The following is a 12,801-nucleotide window of genomic DNA, read 5'->3' on the forward strand; positions in this document are numbered from 1 at the left end:
CAATTAGTAAATATCATCTTTATAGAAGCACTGATACACAAATATGTATAAAATGAACATTTAAGGAACAATTTTCATGCTGCTGCATATTAGAAATTCACGAGTAAAAGATTAACTAAGATTAATGTTCAAATTATCATATCGATTTGAAACGATATTACTACAACTGCAATACAAGAATCAATTTAGTACATTTATATCGTAAATAAACGGCACTATGAAGAATGAACAATTTGCTTCAAGCGTTTTGTATGTAGATGAAAAATTGTGTGACTTTTCGAAAGAAAGTTACATGCTCAATTTTGAGTAAACAAGATATATGTATCAGTGCATTAGCGTGAAGAGGATAACGAGATTTTAAATTATTCTAAAATTCTACTCTTAATTTCGGTAAATTTAATCATGTATTATAGATATTAGATTAATGATCTGCCTAACAAAGTACATTCTGGAATTTGGTTCTGTAACGACATTAGTAACGAGTAATTTAATAGCCTGTTTTGCTACTAAAAAATGGAATATTGGAACAATCAAAATCTAAATCCGTGCCCTTTGAAAAATAAACAATTCAGTCGCAATGAAGGAAAAAGTTACATTCCGTCCTATAACACAGACAGCTCTGTGCAAACTGTTATTTGCAAAGTACAGTCTGTATTCAGTGCGAGGCACGCTGTAAAATATAACACAGCCAGGATGATATCCGATAAAGGAGATTATATTTACAATCTAATATTGTTATAGGGAATACATAATGATGAATAATTTTTTAATTTGCCTCTCGTTACAGACAGATTCCGAACATCATCCAAGTGTTATTAAGAAATATGTAAAAAGTAAAGGTGCGTTATATAGTAAAATTGTGATGACGAATTGAATGATGAGTTTCTAAGCTACGTTACCTTGACGAACGTGTTGACTGCCATGATAGCCATGTCTGGTTGGCTCTTGGCGTAGTTCATCAGGTACAGGTATACCAGCTTTTTCAGTTCCAGATTGTCGGTTTGCATGCAATTCACCACATCGGGAAACAGTGCAGACACATCTTTTCCTACTGTCATGGAAGCAATGACCTGGACAAACAATTGATACCTTTGCGTTATAAACAGTGCAACATTATTGTTAACATAAGTGACACTGCAAATGTAACATTCTCAACAAATACAGATCTATTACATTTTCATTACTATTAAAATCAATTAATTTCACATTCTCTATGATATTATTTCTAAAAGAAGACATTTAACTGTTACTATATGTTTCTACATTACATATTATTTATTGTTCATATAATTTGTCTATACCAATTATACACTTCACTAGTGTAAGAAATATAGTGTTGCAATCATAGACAAGTACAACTTGCTAGACTACATGCTGATGCATTCCTTTTCTAATGAATTTTTTTTAATTAACATACAACAAATGTTTTTCATCATATGCAAACACACAGATAATAAACATATTCTTAATATGTATTAAATTCAGGATAATATTACTAATGTATCAGAGGATTATTAAATAGTTATAAAATAAAATATAGTAATTATAAGATAAGAAGAGTATTATATATACAAGAAATATTCTTGTAGAAAGAAGTCATTGGAATTATCAATACTAGAGTTTCTTCACCTTAGATTTTGCAACTTACCTCACTATCCAAATATATTACCTTCTATACAAGTATTCTGCATGAAAATGCTTACTATTTGCATAATATTACAATATTTTTTGTGAAAACAATTACAACAAATTTTTTTATTTACCTTCTTCACAGCTTCCTTTTTCTTTTCTTTCTTCTCATTGTTCAGTTCCGACTTGAGCTCAAATATCTCTCCCTTTTTTGTAGTGGTAAAATACTTTGAATCTGTCATCTTGTCTGTAACAAATATAATTATATAAATTTATAATCTCAGAGGATATAAAATCTGTAATGTCACTTGTATAAATATGCACAAAATCGATAAAACTTTCATCTATTTTCTATCAATTTACAACTCCTTATATTATTTACATAATAATAAAAGAAATAATTATTTTACCAGTAATTATTATACAAATCTCGTGTTACAAAATTAAATGTTAATTTACCTCAATTTACCTTACGTAATTATAATTTAATTTAATAACACCAAATTATTACCAATTAATTTAATAATAACTGATACTAACAATAATAATGTCAAAGTTGAGAGATTGATGTGTACAGAAATATCCAAATTTTCGCCAGCCGAGAAACTTATGAGAGAACGAAAATTCTGTATACTGGAGAGAGAAGAGAAACGAGACACGCAATGAAATTAAATAAGATTTCACTATATAGCGAACCCGGGACTGGATCAATGTCCAGAATCAGAATGGTGCCGTAGTGCTAACTCCCCCGCCAACGAATCGAGCTGTCATTTAACAAGGAGCGCTGGTTGGGAAATCGAGGCGCGGGGGATGCCTCGGAGAAATAGATTATCACCGAGGGGCGATAAGCGAGTGGCGTGGCGCGCGCGCACGTCATAATAGAGCGGAATAAAAAGAAACATTACGTAGAATCTCGAACGGTTGCATCTGGGCCGTCGTTGCAACTGCTCTCGCGTCGTCGCCTCATTAATTACCTGTCTATTTAACAGCGACTGGCGGCAGCGGGGAGAAGGGGCGAGAACAGTCGAGAACGAATCGTTTTATATGCGAACTCAGACGGATGACGCCGTCTGCCCCCCGGGCAACTTTGCGCTTCTGCTAAGTGCGATACACCGGGGGCACCTTCGTGACACTTCGCAGCACACGGCTATCAGTGGCCACGCAGACCTGACGTGCATCAGCGCACATATGGGGGAGAGGAGGCCACCACCTCCAGTTATCGATAAGTGACTTGACTCTGATTGGCCGTCCCCGCTCGTGGAATATACGTGTGTGTTCGGCGTTAGGTCCGTTATCTCAAATCAGCGCCTGGACATAGGAAAATCCACTTCGATTATTAATTACTGGTTAATTTATCAGCAGAATTACTTAAAGCATAGAATAAATGCGGCTAAGGACAAATTTTCATTTCTCAAGTAAGTCCGGGGATAATTGAAAAATGATGACATTACTGATTGTTTTGGCTATATCGATCGATAATGTCATTGTCCTTCAATTATCCCCACTTGACAGAACACATGAAAATCTACCTTTGGCCGGCCATCTTTAATCTTAAAACAAATATAATTAAGTATTATAATTTTATAATTGTAAATAATTATATAATTATCATTGTTTCAAAAATTAAATTTTTGATTAAAAATATTGAAATATTTTAAGCAAAATAGTATGAAAAAAATCTTAAAAAAAGGACAGACTGGTTGGTTACTCAAATTTGATTGGCACAGCAAACTGCAAGTTTGCCTTTAAGTCTACCAATTTGACGAATCACAACGTGCGATCATGTCTATGGTGTTGCACTTTTCTTCATATTCGTTAATTTAAGAACATAAGAAAAAAAATTAAACTTGATATCCGTCTGTGGATGCCGTGTGTCCGATCTGTGTTTTCAAGGAAACGTAAACAAACGTGCGAAAGAAGAAAAGGTTTATGAGAGCTTGTAAACCCGAGTGAATGAATTATTTCTGTTGCCAGGTATGACAGAGAGAGTCCATAATTTCCAAGATTGTCCAAAAGTTTATTTCAATAATGCATGAAGCGTTATCGACATTGTCCATTTTATATTGGCTCTAATGAATATTTTATCGCTGCGTTAATTTTCATGAGTTCAGCATTAAAAATATTAAGAGAAAAATAGAATCTAGATAAACTTGGTAAATGAATTATGCTAATGGAAACTTCATCAAGTGTTTCATAGAATTACTAATTACCCTGTTTACAGCAGTGTACAAGTTTTAAGCTTTTGGCTCTAAGCTCTAAATTTTGATTTTTTTTCGACAAAAATCGTTGTCTTAAAACGTAATTTTAAATTTTAAGCAAATTTAGGTCATATTTAGTTTAGGTCATATTTAGAACTTAGAGCAAATTATAGTCACAACCTAGAGTTAAAGTTCAAAGCTTACTACATCTGTTGTAGACTGGGTCTTATTCATGAAGTACATTTTTTTGTTTCTGCATAATTATAATATAATAATCCTCAATGCATTAATCATCTTACTTTTGTAAATACCTATTCAATCTATGGTTACTAATTGCAGTGAAATTAGCCTTCAAAATGGCATTACGCACCTACGGAGATAAACCTATAAGTTTTCAAGTAGAGGAAAATGGAGAGTATTATTGTATTGGGTCAGAAGTTGGCAATTACCTGCGTCTTTTTCGCGGGTCTTTGTATAAAAGATATCCTGGCATGTTCAGAAGATCCATTACCAATGATGAACGTAAGAAATTAGTGGAACTTGGATTGAGTCAGCACGTTCTTGCATCTAGCGTTTCATTGTTGAGAGCTAGTGAGGTGGAAGATATTATCGAGGGCAATGATGATAAGTATAAAGCTGTATCCGTGCATTCAACTGAACCACCAGCACCTAGAGAGGGTAAATCCAAAAAGTCGATGGCATGGGTACCTAGCTTACCAAATAGTTCACATCTGGATGCAGTTCCTCAAGCTACACCAATAAATCGAAACAGAGTGCACAATAAAAAAGTTAGAACATTTCCATTATGGTAAGCAAGAAAGCACAGAAATTCTACATAAAATTCTGTTGTGTAATAAAATTATAACTCATATTTTACTTCCAATTTAGTTTCGATGATACAGATCCATCGGCAAATTTAGAGAACGCCGCGCAACAGGAAATGTTGGTTCCAATACGTTTAGACATGGAAATTGAAGGTCAAAAATTAAGAGACACTTTTACTTGGAATAAAAATGGTATATATTTTTGTATCCAATAACAAGAATCTCGATATATTAAAACAATTTAATGCATCTTGTATCTTTTACAGAAAGTCTTATAACACCCGAACAATTTGCTGAAGTACTATGCGACGATTTAGATTTAAATCCATTAACCTTTGTTCCTGCGATTGCACAGGCAATAAGACAGCAAATAGAAGCATTCCCTCAGGAGACAATTTTAGAAGATCAATGTGATCAGAGAGTAATAATTAAATTAAATATACATGTGGGTAATACCTCTCTAGTAGATCAAGTAGAATGGGATATGTCTGAGAAGGAGAATAATCCAGAGAAGTTTGCGATGAAACTTTGCGCGGAACTTGGTCTCGGTGGCGAATTTGTTACCGCTATCGCATACAGGTAAAATACTTTTTTCTTATTCTACAATAGCATAATTGTGCCCTTGCTTCATGCAAAATAATATCATTTTTGTTACCGACATTATTAAAATAGAATTCATTACAAAAACAAAGTTGATAATTTAAATATCGAAATATTAATTATTTTGGATACTGAAAATATGAGTTCGATAATAAAAAATTATTATAAATTAATATATATTTAATATATATTAATTTATAAATAAATTGGTGTTATATATTTAATTGATATTGATTATTATTCTAGTAATATGATTATATGCTATTCTAGTAGTATAATTATTGTTCTAATAATATGATGATGATATTTATTGACAGTGTACGTGGACAATTATCATGGCATCAAAGAACGTATGCATTTTCTGAAGCACCTCTACCAACCGTAGAAGTTCCCTTTAGACCTCCATCAGAGGCTGATCAATGGGCACCATTTTTAGAAACCTTAACAGATGCAGAGATGGAAAAGAAGATACGCGATCAAGATCGAAATACTCGGTAAGACGTGAATTTTTAAGAGATATACATTAACATTATCGTGAAGATATTTGATTGTTCATTTTCTTATTTTCTTCCAGACGTATGCGACGTTTAGCAAACACTACACCTGGTTGGTAGAAAAAACACATCTAGAAAAAGAACACTCCATACCCACATCTACATTTTTCAACCAATCTATCATCCTAATTTTTAGTATCCCCTCATATAAGATTTATAAATAACGATATAATTTTTATTAAGCCATCATAGAATATAAAATATGCGGAAGTAACTATTTGTAAAAATAATAATGGTTATACATGTTGCGTTTATTTAAAAAAGAATGTAACTGTATCAGACATCACTGTTTATGGAACATTCTTATATACAGGGTATTCCAGATCTAACGAATCATTCTTCAATTTAGAATCTACTTTTTTCCATTTTTATATAATTTAAAAATATTTTTTTCCAATTTAATTTATTAACAGTCAATTTGTGTATTGTGTGAAAGAAAATTTTTATATCGTACGTGCATATAGTGTGATTGAAAATGTACGTACATATCATATAACACTTCAATCAAAGTGTAATGACAACTAACTGTGATGCAACCTGAACAGTAAGAAATATAACTAAAATTGTTTTAAGAAAATTATACACTATATATCTTTAATATTTTATTTTAAATCTATCGGAATATATATTACAAAATCTATTGCAATTATCTGTTTTAGTCAGCAATCGTACGACGAGATAATAGATCACACGATTATACTCATTCATGATAAATGGTTATCGCAGAGCGTATGTCTCGAGAATTATTTAAAATTTTGGCATCTTGTTACTCACGGATCAACATCTCATTATACTGCCTGACTGGATTGAATGTAAAAAGAAATCTTGAAGAAAAAGACAGTTACGCTTCAAAATTTATGATCTTTGGTGAATGTATATTGGAATGTAAATTAGTTACTTTACTTTAACTTCATTATATCTCTTTTTCTACTTGTGTAACATGTAAAATGTAATACAATGCTCTACTCTCTGAAAAATTTAGATAAAGGTAATTGATTCCATGACGAAGCATCCTGTATTTAGCCCTGGACTGTGAACTCGCCGATGATAGGACCGCAACAGGTCTAATTGGTGCCCTCATCAAAAATATTTTTTGTAGCAATTCCTTTTACTCACTTTCTTATTTTTAAATAATTTTTAATATAATTTAATAATTCTTTTTTCACAGACATAGATATATATATTTGATTAAATGGAGCGTTAACAATTATTTTAAAGCAGGTCGATTATTGTATTGACAGTGAACTATTGATGAGTGCCTTTTCGATATCCTCAAGTCCTCATACGGTCCTGTGACAATCTATATATCAGAGTGTTTGATAAGTAATAATAAAACTCTCGCATAGGAATAGAGTGGACTAAACTGAAAAGTCCTCTACCATTTTACAATTTTCACAATAGTTTAGATATTAATTACTAAAAATCACCGAATATTGGTTTTCAATAATTTTTTATTCAAGTACTATCAACTTTACAAAAAAACGGCAAGTGACAAAAATTGTTTATTTTCTTCTTATAGAGTTCTGAGAATTTTTTCAGAATGTTTTAATACCGCATTTTCTCATGTTGGTAAAAATAGTTGAGATAAGAAAATGAGAAAATACGGTACTAAAAAATTGATAAAAAATTCTGAAAAAATTCTTAAAGCTCTATGAGAATAAAATAAATAATTTTTATCGTTTTCTGTAAAGTTGATAATACTTGAGTACCAAATTATTGAAAACTAATATTCGATTTTTAGTAATTGATGTCTTATTAACTATTGCGAAAATGGTAGAGAGGACTTATCGATTCAGTTTAGTCTATTTACCCCTATGTGAGAGTTTTATCGTTATTTATCAAATATCCTATGTATACACATACATTTGACTTTTATTTTAAAAAATGAATGTGATCACAATTCCTCGTAATTTTTATCTGAAATATTCTTTGGATCCAAATTTTTGAAGATGTTGATTCTTTCGAAAGAATACGTATATGTAGAATATGTAATATTCTATGAACTATTCTAGACAATATTAACATATAATAATCCATAATATTATAAGAAAAATAGATTAATCTCTGATTATAATTTACAGATTAATCTCTATAAATTCTTATGGAAAATATTACATATTAACATTTAGCAAATATATAATCTAAGGTCTGTCTTTATATTTTCTATATTTTTTTTCATGCTTCTTGTTCAAAGCATAACTATTTTATTTCATTTCAAGTACAGAGAGAAAAAAAGAGAAGGGAGTAGAAAGAAAGGAGAGAGTGCAGGCAAGCGCAGTTAATTCAACAAAGCCCTTCAGTCTTCGATGTGTCGTCCTGTATGTGCACATAGTACATCTATGCGTAATGAGCAAAGACAAGGCAAGACAAGGTGCAGCAACGTTAAATGAGGCAACGTTGTCTATCGTTTGCGGAAGGGGAAAAATATGGGGGAAACCAGTGCATTACGCGTTCATCGCACACATGAGTGTCAATTGACGGCAGTCCAGCTTCGGCAGTGTCCAGCGGCGTAGGTGGATGAGCGGCGGCAGCGCTTGGAGCGTTCACAGCTTTGGTGCGCCAAGCATGGATCTGACGAGGCAGCAACAGCGATCGTTGGCGAGCGCGTGCCGTGGCCCGTTGCCATTTCCACGTAGACCATGGATGAGCGAGACTGGCGTCGCCGCCGCCACCGCTGCCTCCGGCAACTTGGGCCTCAAAGGGGTCATAGCCGGTATGTTACTCCTTTCCTTTCCGCCCTCCTCCCTTTCCTCTAGGAAAGAAGAGAGAGAGAGAGAGAGAGAGAGAGAGAGAAAGTGTTCGCTCTCACTCGCGCGATCGCTCATGGCTCACGCTGCCGACCTTAGACACCTATCTGAGTGCATTATGTCATGCGGAAATGTACACCATCAGAGCCTTCTTTCTCTCTCTCTCTCTCTCTTTCTTTTTTAATAAGTGCACTCTGCTAAATCGTACGATAATGTGAAAGATCGCGCGATCGCGAGCTCACACATTGCATACATATGTGGCTATATCTATGTTCCTTGCAAGGTCATCATGTTTATCTGAATTTCCATGGTAATAGAGATTTCGAATTACAGTCACTTTACGCGATGATTTTAGTTCTATATATATAATGATTTAAGAAATCAATGATTATACGTATAAGTTCAGAATTTAATTAAGAAAATAAGAATCCTTTTAATTAGAAAATAAAGATTTTGCAAATTATGCTGTAATAGCAATCTTTTTTTATGTTTAATTTCTATTTCATTGAAATTATGTAATATGTTACTTTTTAATTGCGTTTTAATTTTGTAGACTATTTAAAGTCAATTTCCTTCTCTTCATTAACAGAGCTATTTAACGCGTCGTCATTGTGACTGGGTCATAATGACCCGAGACATTTTTACATCTGTATTTTCTTACATTATTTCATAAATTTTAGCTAATGCCCTAGCTGGAACTAAGACTTTCTAAAACCTTTATTGACAGAATATTGCGAGAATAGACCAAAAACAAATTCGGATTATTATGATTATCTACCTCAACGTCCGTGTAACATTTTAGCACCACACACAATGATGCCGGGTTAATATATATATATATACATATATACATACATACATATATACATATATATCTACATACATATATACATATATATTTTTTATATATATATACTTATATATATATGTATACATGCATGGGCTGAAAAGTCTCGGGATTTTTAATGAAAACAAGCGTTTTTTGGGCAAAGTTATATTTATTCCTCAACATAGTTGCCTTCGAGGGCGATACACTTGGTATAGCGATTTTCCAACATTTCGATGCCCTTTCTGTAGTACGAAACGTTCAAGCCTTCGAAATACGCCTCGGTTTCCGCGATGACTTCCTCATTCGATGTGAATCTCTTTCCCTGGAGCCATCGCTTGAGGTTTGGGAACAGATAATAGTCGCTGGGGGCCAAGTCTGGAGAATACGGTGGGTGAGTAACCAATTCGAATCGTAATTGGTCCAATTTGGCCATCGCTTTCAAGGACGTGTGTGACGGTGCGTTATCATGATGATACAGAACTTTTTTCTTCGCCATATGAGGCCGTTTTTTCTTTATTTCGTCGTTCAGTTTGTCCAATAACGCTGCATAATACTCTTCCGTAACTGTTCTTCCCTTCTGCAGGTAATCGATGAAGATTATGCCATACGCATCCCAAAAAATGGAGACCATAATCTTCCCGTCCGAGCGTTGATCTTTTGGCCGCTTTGGTCGGCTTTCGTGGCTTTTCAGCCATTCTGCAGACTGCCTATTGGACTCAGGCATATGGTAATGAACCCACGTTTCATCCATCGTCACAAAACGTCGAAAAAAGTCCGCTCGATTACGCTGCAACAACGCCAAACCGGCTGTTGAATCATCAACGCGCTGCTGTTTTTGGTCGACGGTCAGCAAACGCGGCACCCATCGCGCCGATAGCTTTTTCATCTCCAAAACATCGTGTAAAATGTATCCCGCCCGTTCTTTTGAGATGCCCACAGCCTCAGCTAACTCGCGCAACTTCACTTTACGATCACTCAAAACGATTCGATGCACTTGCTTTACGATTTCCGCATTCGTAGCCTCTTTTGGCCTTCCAGAGCGAGGTGCGTCTTTGGTGCTTGTACGACCCATTTTAAATTCACTAAACCACCGATAAACTGTTGTTCTCGAAGGAGCAGATGTGGGATAACATTTCTGCAACCATTTCAATGATTGTTCAGAAGTTTTTCCCATCAAAAAACAATGTTTGATCAAGATGCGATATTCCTGTTTTTCCATTTTTTTTACAAAGGCGAAAGTGCCACTTAAACGACTGTAGCTTGTAAACGAATGAACGAAATGTCATGAAACTTCATACATAAACTAGTGACAGATGAACCTCTCGAAATCATGTTCATTTTCTAGTGGTGCCACCTATTGAAAAATCCCGGGACTTTTCAGCCCATGTAGTATATTATTTCTAATTCTATTTCTTGATAAATACTCGAAGATAAACAATTAATTTCCAGGTGGTATTACTGGAGGCATAGAAATTTGTATCACATATCCCACCGAATACGTTAAAACGCAGTTGCAATTGGATGGAAAAGCTGGTGCTGGTAAAGAATATACAGGAATAGTTGACTGTGTCACCAAGACCATCAAGACTCGCGGATTCTTTGGTTTATACAGAGGCTTGTCTGTTCTGCTTTATGGTTCTATACCAAAATCGGCAGTGCGATTTGGCGCTTTTGAGTCGGTGAAAAAGCAGTTAGTAGATGCAGATGGAAAGCTCAATCCGCAAAGGAGGCTCTTCGCCGGCCTTTGCGCTGGTGTGTGCGAAGCTATTTTCGCGGTTACTCCGATGGAAACGATTAAGGTGAAATTCATCAACGATCAACGTTCGGCGAATCCGAGATTCAGAGGATTTTTTCATGGAGTTGGCATGATTGTGAAGGAACACGGTAAGGGAATTTAAATTTAAGTATAAAAAAAAATTTCGATTTCTTAAGATTTAATACTATATATTCTTATTAAACGATAATGATAATCTAATATAAACATTCTCTAATATAAACAATATAATTATAATAAATTTGACTCTTGGGAATTAGTACTATGTGCGTGATAAATTTCAATATTATTAAATTGTCTCTCGTATTTAATTAATAATTCTTATACATGTTTCGGTTAATTTTTTTTTCTTCAAGATTTTTGCGCTCTAACTATTGCATTTGATTCTTATATGCTCGTTTCATTATTGTAACTAACTTCAAGTTTAAAGAGTCTAAAATTAATTTTGATTTTATTAATTCATGTTTTTTGTAAATTAAAAATGGAATACATTTGAATTATGATCGAATTGCAACGTGAAAAGAAAAGAAAAATATAGAATCACATATAATAATAGAAATAAGTACAATTTAATCATGAAATCCAGTTAAGAATCAAAACTTGTTTAACTGAGAAATTGCAACATAAGTTTAAACATATAGATTTTACAGTATGTACATTATGACATAATCATGAATTCATTTGAATATTAAATGATGATCGTATAAGGATGTGGCATATAAAAAATTTTAAAAATATATAAAATTACATTAAATTATATAGAAAATTAGAATTTAAAACATTGTACGTAGATAATAATAGTAATTACGGCTTAGACAAACGAGCGACTTTATGACGCGATAAACAAGTGTCAACCTATTCACACACATATTTCATGCTTTTGTGTAAATAAGTTGACGTTTTTTATCGCATCACTATCTGAATCTTTATGTGTATGAAGATACTCTTTTATGTCTTTACATATTTTTATATGCCAAAATTATTTTAAATATTAATATAAAAAATATTATACTTATATTAACAATATATATATATATATATATACTTTTTTTTTAATGTAGGATTCAGAGGAGTGTATCAAGGAGTAGTGCCAACAATCTTGAAGCAAGGATCAAATCAAGCTATCCGTTTCTTCGTGATGGAAACATTAAAAGACTGGTACAAAGGAGGTGACAATACTAAAAGTGTTCCTAAAGTAGTCGTCGGTGCATTTGGTGCAGTTGCTGGCGCAGCATCAGTTTTTGGAAACACGCCTATTGATGTCATAAAAACTAGGATGCAGGTATGTATCTTACATATTTATAATTTATATTAATATATATTAAATTAATAATATATATTAAAATGTATTAGTCTATTAATTAATTTATGTTCATCATAATGTGTCATAAAACTTCATTGTTCTGAATCTTTTTTCTACTTTTAGGGATTGGAAGCTTCAAAGTATAAAAGCAGTATGGATTGCGTAGTTCAGGTGTGGAAGAAAGAGGGTCCAATGGCATTTTACAAAGGAACCATTCCACGATTGGGAAGAGTATGTTTAGATGTTGCCATAACATTCATGATTTATGATTCCTTCATGGAACTTTTCAACAAAGTATGGCTTTAGGTCTGTCACAGTTTTGTATGTATATATATATGTATAT

At 33.3% G+C, this 12,801-nt stretch overlaps 3 protein-coding genes across 6 annotated transcripts in view; 2 read left to right on the forward strand and 1 right to left on the reverse strand.

Moving 5' to 3' along the window:
* LOC108687047 (AP-1 complex subunit beta-1) overlaps positions 1 to 2,830 on the reverse strand; it is a 7,318-nt gene extending 4,488 nt beyond the window's left edge. For 2 of the 4 annotated variants that reach the window (XM_018192646.1, XM_018192644.1), the window contains exons 1-3: positions 2,535 to 2,603; positions 1,764 to 1,876; positions 900 to 1,070 (exon numbers count right to left, since the gene is read on the reverse strand). In XM_018192646.1, the coding sequence (XP_018048135.1) occupies positions 900 to 1,070; positions 1,764 to 1,876; positions 2,535 to 2,556 (306 nt within the window). In that variant the 5' untranslated portion in view covers positions 2,557 to 2,603. Of the gene's footprint in view, positions 1 to 899; positions 1,071 to 1,763; positions 1,877 to 2,169; positions 2,435 to 2,534 lie in introns of those variants that run through there. The other 2 variants (XM_018192645.1, XM_018192647.1) reach the window with 2 other exon arrangements.
* A 653-nt stretch (positions 2,831 to 3,483) lies between these two features.
* Positions 3,484 to 5,986, forward strand: LOC108686945 (SWI/SNF-related matrix-associated actin-dependent regulator of chromatin subfamily B member 1). The gene is made up of 6 exons (XM_018192475.1): positions 3,484 to 3,603; positions 4,167 to 4,635; positions 4,716 to 4,843; positions 4,918 to 5,230; positions 5,569 to 5,745; positions 5,826 to 5,986. The coding sequence occupies exons 2-6, from the start codon at positions 4,184 to 4,186 to the stop codon at positions 5,863 to 5,865; spliced, it is 1,110 nt and encodes a 369-aa protein (XP_018047964.1). The 5' UTR covers positions 3,484 to 3,603; positions 4,167 to 4,183; the 3' UTR covers positions 5,866 to 5,986.
* Positions 5,987 to 7,927: 1,941 nt separating this feature from the next.
* LOC108686901 (putative tricarboxylate transport protein, mitochondrial) lies at positions 7,928 to 12,764 on the forward strand. Its single transcript, XM_018192407.1, has 5 exons — positions 7,928 to 7,951; positions 8,030 to 8,518; positions 10,831 to 11,265; positions 12,217 to 12,437; positions 12,582 to 12,764. Exons 2-5 carry the CDS (start codon positions 8,323 to 8,325, stop codon positions 12,762 to 12,764), a joined length of 1,035 nt encoding a protein of 344 aa, XP_018047896.1. The 5' UTR covers positions 7,928 to 7,951; positions 8,030 to 8,322.
* The last annotated feature ends 37 nt before the right edge of the window (positions 12,765 to 12,801 follow it).

Source organism: Atta colombica, unplaced genomic scaffold, assembly GCF_001594045.1.
Source record: "Atta colombica isolate Treedump-2 unplaced genomic scaffold, Acol1.0 scaffold198, whole genome shotgun sequence".
Lineage (NCBI taxonomy): Eukaryota > Metazoa > Arthropoda > Insecta > Hymenoptera > Formicidae > Atta > Atta colombica.